The sequence below is a fragment of the Gadus macrocephalus genome, chromosome 11 (assembly GCF_031168955.1).
Source record: "Gadus macrocephalus chromosome 11, ASM3116895v1".
In the NCBI taxonomy this organism is placed as follows: Eukaryota; Metazoa; Chordata; class Actinopteri; order Gadiformes; family Gadidae; genus Gadus; species Gadus macrocephalus.
Window position 1 is genome coordinate 15,193,550 of NC_082392.1, and position 14,985 is coordinate 15,208,534.

At 45.6% G+C, this 14,985-nt stretch overlaps 1 protein-coding gene across 3 annotated transcripts in view; it reads left to right on the forward strand.

Moving 5' to 3' along the window:
• The window catches only part of LOC132467486 (neuroendocrine convertase 1-like), a 33,417-nt gene extending 19,885 nt beyond the window's left edge, over nucleotides 1–13,532 (forward strand). For all 3 annotated transcript variants that reach the window (XM_060064808.1, XM_060064806.1, XM_060064807.1), the window contains 3 exons: nucleotides 6,006–6,087; nucleotides 7,640–7,752; nucleotides 13,226–13,532. In XM_060064808.1, coding sequence (XP_059920791.1) covers nucleotides 6,006–6,087; nucleotides 7,640–7,752; nucleotides 13,226–13,498 — 468 coding nt within the window. In that variant the 3' untranslated portion in view covers nucleotides 13,499–13,532. The remainder of the gene's footprint in view (nucleotides 1–6,005; nucleotides 6,088–7,639; nucleotides 7,753–13,225) is intronic.
• The last annotated feature ends 1,453 nt before the right edge of the window (nucleotides 13,533–14,985 follow it).

The window sequence follows — 14,985 nt, forward strand, 5'->3', positions numbered from 1 at the left end:
TTGTGTTACATTTGAAAATGGTCAATATTGTAATAGGCTTATAGGAGGATTATTTACAATTGCTCAGGTGAACACTGTTTGTATGTTGGCTACAGTAAATAGCTTTGCCCAAAGTACAAAAGATAAACTCTACTCTACCCAAATTTGATTGCTTATTAATCCACAGAATCAATTTTCGCTTGTTCTCTAACTGATGGACTGTAAGTAGTTTCTACGCTCTAGAAAATGACGACAGAACAGCACAGGACCTTATGAACGATAGATATAAATTTCTCTCTCTGATACATCATTTTAATAAACAACCTTAAAGACCATGAATGTAGAATTTACATTTAAAAGAGCTGTACTACAGCGATATCCAGCTTTAATAAACTGAACTGAGCATGCACAGTGCCATGGCTTTACAGATGACAACAACAGAGTCTTGTCCTCTGTGACTACTATGTGTTTCTACATGTATGTGTGTGTGCTTCTACATGGCGTGTGTGGGTGTGTTTTGCCACTGTGTAAACGCAAGCCCGTGCAGCCACACACTCTATCTCGTCTTGGCAAAGCAACAATTAGCCATTGTGTTAATCATGCTGCTAATGACATAATTACCCAGGCTGAGGAAACAGCTCAGCTCAGGCTTCAAAGAGGTCTGAGGCACCAAAAACCCATAAGGCTTATAGACACACACACACACACACACACACACACACACACACACACACACACACACACACACACACACACACACACACACACACACATACATGTGTACACACACACATATATCTTTACACACACACATAAACGGCCACATACATGTTTACGCACGCACGCACCCTAAACACACGCACGCACGCGATTGTGTGCACGCGCACGCACACAATCCCACACAAATGTTGTGTATACATATATAAATGTGTGTATCTGTTGATGTACATAGTACTCTAGTCTTTGAGTGTGAGTGCGACTCCAGGCGACGGATCGCTTTGCTCTGACAGTAATGCTGTTTCACAGAGCTTGTCCATGTGACATACAACAGAATGAGATCTCTCTCTCTCTCTCTCTCTCTCTCTCTCTCTCTCTCTCTCTCATATGCTCTCTATTCTATTATTAACTGTCTTCCCCTGTCCATTCTTGTGGTTTCTCTCTCTCTCTCTCTCTCGCTGATAAAAAGAGAGCCACACAATCTCTGTCTGTCTTACCTCCTTTCGGTTCTTTGTTTTTCCCTCTAGCCCGGCCATTTCTGTCTTCTCTTACATCACACCCTTTTATCACCCTTGTTGTTGTTATTTATTATAATCTCCTAGCTCCTGCATGTGGACTCGTGCGCACACCCAGCAGCAAAAAAAACACTAACTGGCACACACACCCACTACCCATAGACAATAACTGATATCACACACATCCAACACACCCATGCACCCCATCACACTACGAGCTAACATTCACAGACGCGCTAACACACATATATCACACAAACGCACACGCATACACACACACACACACACACACACACACACGTGTGCGCGCACCAATATACACACAAAGACACACAAACACAAAAGCGCAAACAAAAATATGTCCAAAACCACACGCACATGCACATATCCAATACACGCACTCACACAAACACACACACATGCATTCACACATACATATCCACTACACGCACACACACAAACACACATGCACTCACACATACATATCCAATACAGCCATATACTCTGACACACTGTACTCCACTACTGTCCATACACTGCTCTCAGTGAATCAAACAGTGTGAACCGTAAAGTGTGAACCATACAGTGACCTTTAACAGAACATCTCACCCGCTGACCCCCTGCTAGTGTCTACTAACTGGTACCACCATGTGTAGGCACTTGTTCCCTCTCTTTTTCTATTTCTCTCTGTATTTCTCTCGCCCTCCTCTCTTGTCTGTCTGTCTGTCTGCCTCTTGCTCTCTCTCTATAATTGTTTTGTGTGTGTGTGTGTGTGTGTGTATGTGTGTGTATATATATATATATATATATATATATGGCTTATAGACACACAAAACCACACACACACACATACATGTTTACACACACACACACACACATATATCTTTACACACACACACGTTTATATTCGCACGCACATACACGCACGCACACACACACGCGAGCACACACACACACACACACACACACAACTCAAGGCGACGGATGTGTATATCTGTATATATATACATATGTGTGTGTGTTTGTCTGTGTGTGAGTGTGTGTATATATATATATATATATATATATATATGTTTTTTTGTGCCTATATATATATATATATATATATATATATATATATATATATATATATATATATATATATATATATATATATATATATATATATATATATATATATATATATATATATATATATATATATATATATATATATATATATATATATATATAGGCACAAAAAAACATATATATATATACACACACACACTCACACACAGACAAACACACACATATATGTATACACAGACAGACAGACAGACAGACAGACAGACAGACAGACAGACAGACAGACAGACAGACAGAGTTCTGTTCCAATATAAGCACTCACCCATACAGAGAGAAAGGGGGGGGGCGGTGGATTCCACTCTATTTCTAATAAGACGTGCATACTGGGAACCTACAGTAGATCAATAGCGTGCTGCTTGAAAGGTACTGCTTGGTTTAAGGTTCAGCCTTGATCCGAGAGACGCACACTCTTGGATTCTCCGTCTACTGCTCTACACACACACACACACACACACACACACACACACACGTCATCACACATCATCACACATCATCACACATCATTCTCCCTATTTTTTCTCTTTTAATCATCCCTGTCCACGCTCCTTCCACAAACAAATAACAGTGACAGGACGTCCATAAACATACACAATACTATTTTATAAATCTTTAATATGTTTTTTTTCCCCCCGTTTTTTTTTTTTTTCCCACTCCGTTTCTTAAGACCCCGGTCACATCCACAGTCCCACGGCCCTATAAGGAGCTTTCACGCTTTTTGGTTTGCTTTAGATGTCTAATACCCCCTCGCTTTTGTGTCAGGGAGCCGGAGAGGCGTTGAGAGCCGCTGATAAACCCACTTAGATCCCTTCCTGGCCCGTCACCCCGGCCCCGCCGGCCCGCTTTAGCAGGGAGCTGATCTGTGACGGCCTGCCACTCAAACTGAGCACTTCTGAAGGCTGACACAATGGAGTGAACGACACCGAAGGGCAGCACAGAGGAGAGCTGGGGAGAGAGCGAGGGATGGATGGAGGGAGGGAGGGAGGGAGGGAGGGAGGGAGAGATGGGGGAGGTTACGGAGAGAGGTGGAGTTGGAGGAAGAGAGGGAGAGAGGGAGAGAAATGGTGGAGGCGGGAGGGCGGGGGAGGGTTATGGAGAGAAGAGATGGAGTGGGGGGGAGGGAGAGAGATAGACTGAGAGACGGGGAAGAGGAAGGGGGAGGTAGTGGGTAGAGGAGAGGAGGTGGAGTGGAGGGGGGGGGTAGGGGGGAGAGGCCAAGAGGTTGGCTGAACGAAGGATAGGATTTTTTTTTCCTCCAAATGTTTTCTTGCTTTCCTCTCCCTTCAGGCTGGAGAGTCTGGGACCCCCCTCAACCCCCAATCCCCCCCCCCCCCCCCCCCCCTTCCCCTCGTTCAAATACATCAGAGCGTTGTCAGACCATTACAACCACCTGGAACCACCTCGATCCATCTCTATCGCTCTCTCTCTCGCGCTCCATTTCCATGGTTGTGACTAACCGTGTGGCCTGAGAGGAAAGCCAGAGAGAGAGAGGGAGGGAGAGAGGGAGGGAGAGAGAGAGACAGGTAGACTGACAGTGAGTCAGGACAGCAGGATAGCAGGGCGGCCGAGGGGAGTACAGCAGCAGAGGGGTCTGCCGTGTCCCCGGCGGAGTGACAGCAGTGTTGTCCAGGGCCTTGTTTCCTGTTCCCTGGTCCCGGTGCGCTGCAGTAATGGTTCTTGGCAGGCGGCTCTGTGGCCGTTCTGGAGGGCCAGGAGGACGGACCGGGACGGGCCAAGGTGGCGTGGTCGCCAGAGTGACAGGAGCGCCGGGGTGATTGACAGCGGGCCAGCCCTGCTCCCTGGGGGGGGGGATCCGGGGAAGGGCAGCGGAGCCCGAAATGTCAGCGGCGGTATCTGTGCGCCGCGGCGTCTGCTCTGCTCCTATCACATCGCCGCAGCTGCAGCCTGCCTAGCGCCCCCCCCCCCCTCCCCTTCATCACCTTGGAAACACACTCAACCTCACTCGTTCACCCACATTCACCCACTCTCTCTGCCCTAATACTGGCCGCCGTCCTCATGTATGCACACTTCTGATCGATCCGTCCCCGTCTCTGTGTCTGTAGGTCTGTCTGCCCGCCGGATTAAAAAATAAAATGTGATTAAAAAGTCAAATGTGATTAAATGTTGAACGTTCTTGGTGTGTAGGCTTGTGTTTACGCACCGCTTGGCTTTTGTTCGCCTTGCTCTTTTCGTTTGTAGTACGTGTGTGTGTGTGTGTGTGTGTGTGTGTGTGTGTGTGTGTGTGTGTGTGTGTGTGTGTGTGTGTGTGTGTGTGTGTGTGTGTGTGTGTGTGTGTGTGTGTTATGGCTGGATGATGAATGCGCTGACAGAGGAAGGGTCAGTGTCACAGACAGTCTGGTCAATTGCCCCTCATTCCCTGAGCCCAACCTTGAGTGAGCCTCCCTAAAGAGTCTCAATCTGCCATTAAGACACACACACACACACACATACACATTCCCTGGTGAGCATGTGCCATTAGTAGCTGGCAGGGCCTGGTTTGACAGAGAGCGATTAGCTCCCTATCATGTGTATTGATCACCTGTGTCCTGGCGGCTCCTGCACAAGAGGGGAGGTGCAAAGTACATGGGGGCACACGCACCATCAAGTCCCAGTCCCCCTGTGTGTGTGTGTGTGTTTGTGTGTGTGTGTGTGCGTGTGTGAACGGGGTTGGGGGGGATTTCTATGTTATGATATGTGTCATCGTCACCTTACATTTGGTATTATTGTTCAAATTAATCATTATTTAAGTGGAGGAATGTAAGCTTGAAGATAACTCCTCGACACCAAGCATACACATAAACACACACACAAACACACACACACACACACACACACACACACACACACACACACACACACAACATACACACATGGACTACACTGACATGCACTCCAGCCCAGTTGCATGCGTGCCTCTTGGTGTTCATGGACCTGAGTTCACGTTAATTGGACCTAATTGAGGAACGCAGGCAAATACAGCAACGAGGCTTTCAGGACATAAAAGGCTGCTGCCGGCTCCCGATTGTATTTATTTTCAACCTCTTCCACTCACATTTAAGTGGCAGACGACAGCAGGGGCCTGGAATTGTGTGTGTGTGTGTGTGTGTGTGTGTGCAAGTGTGTGTGTGTGTGTGTGCAGGTGCGCTGTTTGATTTCTTTCTTTCTTTTCTTTCATTCACAAGGGCCAGCTTCCCATCAGATCAAAGCAGAGGCTAGAGAAAAGGGTGTGTGTGTGTGTGTGTATGTTGTGTGTTTATATTTGTATGTGTGCGTGTGTATATTGGAAGTAACGGGAAGTTTTTTATCATTCTTATCAGCCCGATTAGACGATGGATTCAGGGGAAAAGGGTGAGATTTTCCTGATTTGCCCGGTATACATCCCCAGTACTTGTATAGATGGGCCACTCTCTTTGCCAACAGCGTAGCATGAGATGTGAGCAGAATAAAATAACTCATTTGCTTTAACTCTCCTACCATTTTATGGATTTGAAAACAGTTCAAAAATGCTAATTAAAACTTCCCATTTAGTTACACAACAAAGATGTATTATAAATGCATGCACCAAAAACTCAAGCTAAAAAAGTGTTGTAAATATTATGCTTCTGATTCAGTCGGGTTCTGGGATGCTGGTATAACGATTAATAAGCAGCTGTGTGGTTGGTTCTGCAGGTGGTTTGGCTCCAGAGGCAGCAGGGTTTCCATAGAGACAAACGTTTCTCTATCACACAACTGGACGCGAGTCAAGTTCACGGTGAGAAGTGATGGATGGCAGATTTTTTTACCTGGTTTGTTTTGCAGTAATACCTGCAGGGGTGCAGTTAATTTTTTATTATGCCTGAGGTCATTGCTTATTGGAATTCTGAATATATTACCGTTATTTTTTCTCTTCTCGTTCCAATGGAAAATTAAAGTTTTGGGTGTTTTTATTTTGAGCAGTGAGTTCATCAAATGTTTGTGTTTGGAGACTGAAAACATATTGTGCTTGCTATTTAGCAATGTACTTTAACAATTACATTTAATAATTGGAATAATGAATACACACAATTCATTATTGCAATTTCTTAGATCGGACCAGTGATTCCAGTCATTTGAAGTATGAACCGTTTCAGTCAAACGTTTATCCAATGATCAAAGCTAAAATCGAACCGTGCCACTCAATTTGAAGGAGCCAGTTTATCTTTGTAGGCGCCAAGGTACATTTGGACATAAAGACTTTTTTTCTCATGTTTCGGCAATTGTTATTTCCTATCCGACATGAAAAAACACCTTGTCTGGAAATGACTTGCTTAACCCACTGGGATCAACTTAAACATTGTTGAAGAACCACAACAAGCCTAATTCCTTCAGGCACGCCTGCGGCTATGTCACAGGGCAACACCTGCGCCGTACCGTGTGGTTCCTTCACATGCAGCAGAGAGGCCCTTCTTGAGCACACGCTGGGAGTGGAGGTGGAGGTGGAGGTGGTTGGAGTGGCGTTGGGGATGGAGGTGGTGGGAGTGACGGGGGAGGTGGAGTTGGTCGAGGAGAAGGTGGATGTTTGGCGGGAGAAGGAGGTGTTGGCTTTGGGAGGAAGTGAAGGTAGCGGTGGTGGCCGTGAGTGGGGCGATGACTCACACACTGCCGTGTGTGAGCAATGTTTTTTGCCTTCTTGCACACTCGCACTATCTTTCTCTCTCCATCGCGCTCTCTCACTATCTCTATCGTTTTCTCGCTCGCACTCCCCCTCTCTCTCCGAATGAGGCACAAGGAGATGCCGCGCTACGGTCAGAGTCAAAAAGTCAAAAGCAAAGGATGAGGCGAAGAAACAAAGCAAAAACAAAACTTAAGAAATCTCTTGTCGAAGGTGGCAGACTTTGTCAATTTGCGTCAGCCACAGTAAAGCAGTGTGGGGTAGGGCTGTCTGTTTGGGGCGGGGAGGGGGGGGGGGATGCCGTGAGTGTAGCGTGTACCCGCAGAAAGGTGTGGCTCTGGGTACACAGATAGCATGTCCGCAGACTGCGCACCAAGCTGTGCTGGGGTAATGTTATGCTAATCATATGGTAATCATATTGTAATCTGCCAGCGGTATTCCACGATCGCTCTGAAAAAGAGGGGAATTCTGGGAGGCCTTTTGCCATTGGTTGGCGACGAGCGAGGACTTCCTGGTGTCAGAGTGCACAGAACAAACCTAAAAAATAGAGACACTAGTTTATTGACGCAAATGTTTTGTACACACTCGCTCACTCTCCCACATACACGTGTGTGTGTGTGTGTGTGTGTGTGTGTGTGTGTGTGTGTTTGTGTGTGTGTGTGTTTGCCTGCAGGGCCTCCAAGGCAGCAGAATGTAACTGACAGGAGGTCCAAGAAGAGGAAGAAGCTGACTGACTACTCTCCCCTTACCTTCAATGACCCTCTCTGGCCCCTGCAATGGGAATTGGTGGGTTAACAGCATGTGTGTTTTTGTTTGTGTGCGTGTGTGTGTGTGCACATGAATGCAGGTTGTCAATGTATGTGTGTGTGTGGTTGTGCACATGTCTGTGTTTATGTGCACTCGTGTATGTGCATGTGAATGATTCCTCACATGTGACTGCCATGGTTCAGCCATCCTCTCATGAATGACTGCACTGGATGTGGGGAAGAGATGAAGAGAGAGAGAGCGACTTGGTTATGGAGAGAATGAAAGAGAGACGGAAAAGGATGCATGTAGATGGAGAGAACGAAAGAGAGATGGAGGGATAGAGATGGAGACAGAGATAAAGACAGAGATAGTGAGTGGGAGAGAGAGAAATGGCGACGGGGAGAATGAGAGTGAGAGGGTGATGGATACATGCAGACAGAGTGCGCGAGACAGAGAGATGGAGAGAGAGATAAAGACGGAGATAATGAGAGGGAGAGAGGGAAATGGAGACAGGGAGAATGAGAGAGAGAGAGGGCGATAGAAACTTGGAGACGGAGAGAACGATAGAGAGAGATAAGGACAGCGATTAAGGGGGTGGGATCTATGCTGACCAGAGGCAGATGTCTGGTGTTGATAAGGCCAAGAGGCTGTGTGTTCTGGGGCTGGTCCCCGAGAGGCTCCTGGACCAGCCGGCTCCTCGCTTGACTCCGCCCGCATCAGACCCCTTCCACTCGTTCACCATGAACAGCCACGAAGGACCCACCCAATCAAGTAGAGATATTTCGTTTTTTGTTTACTTTTTATCTGTTGACCATCTATTTACCGTTACTTTGGAAATCTTTTGGAAAATGCCTCTGCTCTGGGTCGGAATCGTAAACATTGCTTCCAAAAGACAGTGGCACTCCAAGCCGCCAACCGTTTACCTGATCCAGGAAGCAATATAGCAACAGCGAAGAATTGGAACACGGCTCACGTTCAGGAAAACACATTTTATTTTGTAGACAGTAACAAACAAATAGAAGGTAACAAATGAAGTATCCGTGAGCTAGCGAGCGCTGTCGGGCTTATCAGCCCCTACCCACATTTTTGTGATTCATATTGAATTAAAAAGATGAAAAGAAAATGTTCATTCCTCCATATTGTCAAAACGGTCGTACATTCCCTTGCATTATAAATACATGCAGTGCTGCCCTTCAGACAAAAAGCATGCAAAAATAGTTGGGTAAATATTTGCAATAAAGATACTGAAGATGGTTGTTTATTCAGGGACAACTACACAAAAATTATATATATATATATATATATATATATATATATATATGTATAATAATAACTTACAAGACAGTAGCGTCATGGACAAGTATTGCAACTTATTTTTGAGTCGCAGTTCAATATCTCTGAGTGTGGAAGACCAACATGCAAGATTCATTGGCAGTTGCTACAGAGTCTTGGACATTTCTGCTTTTCATGGTGGTCATTTAAATTTTTTTGTTTTGCCACCAGGTTCAAGTGTCAATCAATTTCTATCAGTGATTGCATTGATCTTATGTATGGATGGTCTGAAAAACATTTCCAGGAAATAAGTGTTATTCCAAGAGAAATATTGATTTGTTTGGATAATTTTACGGAAGATCAATCTTTTCAAGATCCACTAATGTTTATAAATGAGACTTCAAAACTTTGATGTAATCAGCTCTCCCGTCTCTCCAATGAGAACTATAACAGTGAGATGTTTTTATGCTCTTATTTCCGCTCAGCGACAAGTTTTTGGTTAGTATTAATTACGCTAATTATTATTATTTTTATGTGGTCTACTGTACAACTAGTTCTTTAGTTGTAATCATTATTATTATTATTATTATTTTTATTATTATTATTATTATATAATCATTGGTTATCTAAACAATGCAATATTGTAAATGTATCAATGCTTCCAGTTCAACTGCTATTTCCATGCATCACGTAAATAGAAGGCCTTGTAAAGCGGAGCTTTTACTGGGGTCACCGTCTAAGCTGTAAGGTCTATAGTCCCGGCCTCCAACGCATCAACAACTGTTAAATCCACAATGTTCACACACTAAGTGGAGCATGTTCCCACCTGATGTGTGTGCTGCCCTCTTGTAAGGTAACAAACTATTATGGTCCACAGTGACGAAACAAATACCAGAGGAGAAGAATACAACTGTGTGCGCGGACACACACACACACACACACACTCACACCCACGGGGAGGCACGGCGGCTCAGAAGCCGATCGATAGGGCGAGTGTGTAATCTGACGGAGCCCAAGGAAGGAGGAGGGGGCGGGGTCAGGGAGAGCCTGCGTTGAATCACCACGGTGACGGATTGATCGACACTTTAGCTCCAGGGGGGGGGGGGGGGGGTAGGGGGGGTAGGGGGGGGGGGGGGGGGGGGAGACATCAGAAGGAGGAGGGGCTGAGGATTCAGGCAGACAATTGGAGAAGAGGGAAGAAACCAAATGTGTGGCTGGAGCGATGGGGGATCAAGAGGGGGTCAGATTTGTATTGAGTTCCAGAAATACAACTGGAATGAAGAATGACACACAACGTTTCTGTTGTCGCCTCGTCTGCAGCAAATACACGTTTTGCTCTCTGCTTCTCAGATTTAAATGGGAGCTATTTTAAAAGAGGGTGTCTTTAATGAGGTGGATGGTCTGCTGATTCTCTCTCCCTCCTCTCTATTCCCCTCTCTCTCTCTCTCTCTCTCTCTCTTGCTCTCGTGCTCTCTTGCTCTCTTGCTCTCTTGCTCTATCTCGCCTACTCGCGTGTTGTATCTTAACATCCTATGGTGAACATGGATATTGATTTGAGGGTCAGAAATCTGACCGGTCTCGGTAGCCTGCCAGCCCGGGACCAACTGAACTTGCGATTACCCCGGTATGCTTGAAGTTATGTTTGGTCTTTTTGGTTTGGCCCTTGGTTTGCTATTGGCTGCCTTGACTGTGTGCGTATGCTAAAGGAGGCTATCTTAAAGGAGGGTTATGTTTTGAGCTTTTGCCGGTGAGCTGTCTGGCTGCAGAGAATGCAGGAACCTCACACACGTGCCTCACTGAGTGCATGTGTACTCCGGGGTGTCCGTGGTGTTTGCCTGTCAGTGTTGTTTAGACAGAATACGGCCCCTCAACACAGGAGCCCCTTCAAAGCTCTTCAAAGCACAGCAAATCCATCCCGGGCCCTGGAAGTAAACTGTAAACATGTAAGACTTGTTTAGTTGTGTGTGTGTTTGTGTGTTTTAACCTAGGCGCACTGGAAATATCTTTGAGACATTGGCGGGAGAGATTATGTTCTTGTTGCAGTCTGTGTCTGTTTATGTTTATGTGTCTCTAAACAGGGATACAAAGTTAGTAAATGTGAAGTTTGTGTGTGTGCGCCTATTACTCCACACAAACACTAAAAACGTTGATTTATTGGTATAGAATTTGCAATGATTTTCTTTAGCATGCAGGTGATGAGCATTCAGCGGACGGTCACATGATTCCACACAAGCCTGTCCGTGCTCCTGTATGTGTCGCTCCTCAGTTATACGTGTACGCAATCTCCTACCACCTAGCCTGTGTGTGTGTCTGTGCGCGTGTGTGTGTGTGTGTGTGTGTGTGTGTGTGTATGTGTGTGCTTTTTGGGATTGTTTTTTGTGGATGTATTTGTGCTCATGCCTTGCGTGTATGTGTGAGTTTGTGATTGTTTTTCCTGTGTGTGTGTATGTGTGTGTGTGTGTGTCTCTGTGCGTGTGTGTATGAGAGAGTGTGTGTGTGTGCGTGGATGAGAGTGTGTGTATCAGAGTGTGTGTGTGGAATCCCCAGGGCCTAGCCTGCTCTGCTCTGGTGGACGTTAGCTTGCTAGCTGCCTCCATTCATCTGCCAGCTCTTTTCTTCTCCCACCACAAAGCAGCTCTGCTCCCATGGCGTGCACCCCCTCCCACCCTCCCTCCCGTCCCTCCCCCCCATCTCTCCTCTCCCTCCATCCCCTCTCTCCCACGTCACAGAGTGCACTCGCTATCCATTGTGTTCGGTTAGACTCATCTAGTCTCTCTCTCTCTCTGTCTCTCTCTCTCTCTCTCTCTCTCTCTCTCTCTCTGTCTCTCTCTCTCTCTCTCTCTCTCTGTCTCTCTCTCTCTCTCTCTCTCTCACTCTCTTTCTCTCTCTCTCTGTCTCTGTCTCTGTCTCTCTCTCTGTCTCTCTCTCTCTCTCTCTCTCTCTCTCTCTCTCTCTCTCTCTCTCTCATTTGCCCTCTCTCCATATCGTATGATCTCTCTCTCTCTCTGACTCTCTTCGCTGCTGTCTTTACCTCTTTTTTGTGTGCACCTTTCATCTCCCTTCGCCTCGCTCTCCTTTGGCTTGTTTCATCCATCTCTCTCTCCCTCTATTTTCCTCTCTGTCTCTCTCTGTCTCTCGCTCTCTTCCAACTCTTGTTTATGTCTTCCTCCCGGAAAAAATGGTGTTTAGGCTTCTCAGAACACTGAATATAGTGACTGTGTGTGAGAGTCGTTTCTCTTTTGATTGGCTGAGTCTTCAATAATATAACTTACACACTACTAAACCTTTTTGTCGTTGACTAAAAATATCATGGATGTAAGCCTAGGCATTCAGAACTAAACCGCCTTCCCACTTTCCACACTTAACAGGGGGATATTACATATATATCTGCTCTTAGGTAACACCCTCTGGGAAAAAAAAAAACATCTGCACTTCGTGGAATGCTACCTAATTGCAAACTCAATGAAGCTGCACTTTGGGATGAGGAGCGGCCATTTTGTTGGTGGTATGACTTACACACTACTAAACCTTTTTGTCGTTGACTAAAAATATCATGGATGTAAGCCTAGGCATTCAGAACTAAACTGCCTTCCAACTTTCCACATTAACAGGGGGGTATTCATTTTATATCTGCTGTTAGGTAACACCCTCTGAAAAAAACACCCATCTGCACTTCGTGGAATGCTACCTAATTGCAAACTGTCAATGAAGCTGCACTTTGGGATGAGAAGCGGCCATTTTGTTGATGGTATGAGATGACCAAGGTCAGGTGTGATGTGTTGCTGTCACCACATTCCACAAGCTCACCAGGACAGGTGATGATAAGAGGGAGGTGGCCTGTTGAGATTAAACACAGACACATATGTACTCCTGGTGGGTGAGACGGCACGGGGTGTCCAAGGAGCAGTTGGTAAAGCCAGGGGACAGAAATCAGTGCAAAACGGGTTGTAGATGAGTAACAATTACCCTGCAACATTTGTGCCCAAAAATACCAATTTGTCTCAATAATTTGATGATATTTTGCACAAAAAGGAATATTAGAGAAATAAGTATTAGTTATATGTAAGCCTATATATCTGACCAACCAGGAAAAGGCATGCGGTGTTTACAACCTTAAGAAATGAAGGCTGTAGTGTAATGACGTATAGTCATGAGACAATGTGTTTTAGCATAGTAACATGTGTGTGTGTGTGTGTGTGTGTGTGTGTGTGTGTGTGTGTGTGTTTGTTTGTGTGTTCAGTTTGCGCAGGCGCCCTACAGGTCCAGTAGCTTGGACCTTAATGTCATGCCGGTTTGGAAGAAGAACATCACGGGGAACGGCGTTGTGGTCAGCATCATCGATGATGGTGAGCTCAATACACAAATGCACAGAAAACGCATGCATCCATTCATCCATTCATCCATTCAAAGACACAACCGCTCTTGGACACATGAGGGATACCTACTTCAATTGACCATGTTCAGACATAAGGACATCTACATTACACAAGCCAAATCATGCGTTTGTGTTTGATGAACATATAAGTTGATTATTTACATTATGAGTATAAATGTGGTGTGTCTTTCTGGCAACTATTTAGAAATTGGCCCCTTTTAGAGCACTCTGAATCAAGAGAATTAACCTGAACAGAACACCCTGTTCGGACACCAACGTTTCACGGTAGAATATCTCGATAACTAAAGCAGGAGAAAAGGTAACCCCAAGCCTTTGAGTTTTGGACTTCCGGCCCAGGAATCTGAGCGGATACTAAACCCAAGATTACCTGTTATTAGAAAATATTTAGAATAACTATCGTACCATTTTGCTGTACTTTTTGGCTCTTTTGGAAGTTTGCTCCTGGTTGCGCCTCCAAAAGTTAAAGGACAGATGAATGGATGGATGGGTGATTGTTAGAATGACATCATCGAGAGGTGGGTACTTGTCCGATTTTGGCTTGATTAGAGTTAGTGCTGAACCCTTGCTTGTCGTTGAGAAAGACGCCAAAAGAGAAAATGATTTATGTGGGTGGCAGTAGCAACCCCTTCACCAAACACCCACCCCCAGTCCCCCCAACCCATTTAGGCTTCAGTCATGCCACAATGAGGATCTCTCTCTCTCTCTCTCTCTCTCTCTCTCTCTCTCTCTCTCTCTCTATTTCTCTCTCTCTCTCTCGCTCTCTCTCGCTCTCGCTGTCTCTCTCACTTACTCTCTCTCTCTCTCTCTCTCTCTCTCTCTCTCTCCCTCCCTCCCTCTCTCTCTCTCTCTCTCTCTCTCTCTCTCTCCCTCCCTCCCTCCCTCTCTCTCTCTCTCTCTCTCTCTCTCTCTCTCTCTCTCTCTCTCTCTCGCTCTCTCTCTCTCTCTCTCCCTCTGTCTCTCTGATTGCCAGGATATCAGGCAACAAGGGAAATGAGAGAACAGCATCTTATGGGCTCATTCATCAAGAACTAATTGAAGCCCCACTAAGTCTCAAGTGCTGATAGAGCTGGAGTGGTGTTAGAGTGTGTGTTGTTGTCAGTGCACATGCTCCTCTGATCTCTGGTGTGTGTGTGTGTGTGTGTTTTAAAGGTGTGTTTTTTGCAGGCTTAAGTGTGTGTGTGCACGTGTGTATCTGTGCACGCACAAGCATTTTAAAGGTGTGTCTGAAGGCTTAAGTCTGTGTGTGCTTGAATGTGAGGGAGGGACTTTTTGTTATGTAGAGAACTGTCCTTAAAAATGTGTGTGTTTGTGTGTGTTTGTATTTGTGCATGTTTTAGTGTGTCCATGTGTGTGTACGCATTTGTGTGTGTGTTCTCACATTGCCTTGGCCAATTGCTTGCACTGCCACTGCTGGGTTTCCAGTGGAAGTAGGTTGATGTAATGCTGGCTTTGGCCTGGCAGGGGGACTCTGCTCTGCATCTCTCTTTATGTGTGTAGACACACAGACACAGAGCGGGTTTTGGGTTAGGAATGGGAGACAGAAAGAGAGAGAAAAAGGGAAAATATAAAAAAATGGATAGAGAGGAAAATGTCAGGAGCAAGTG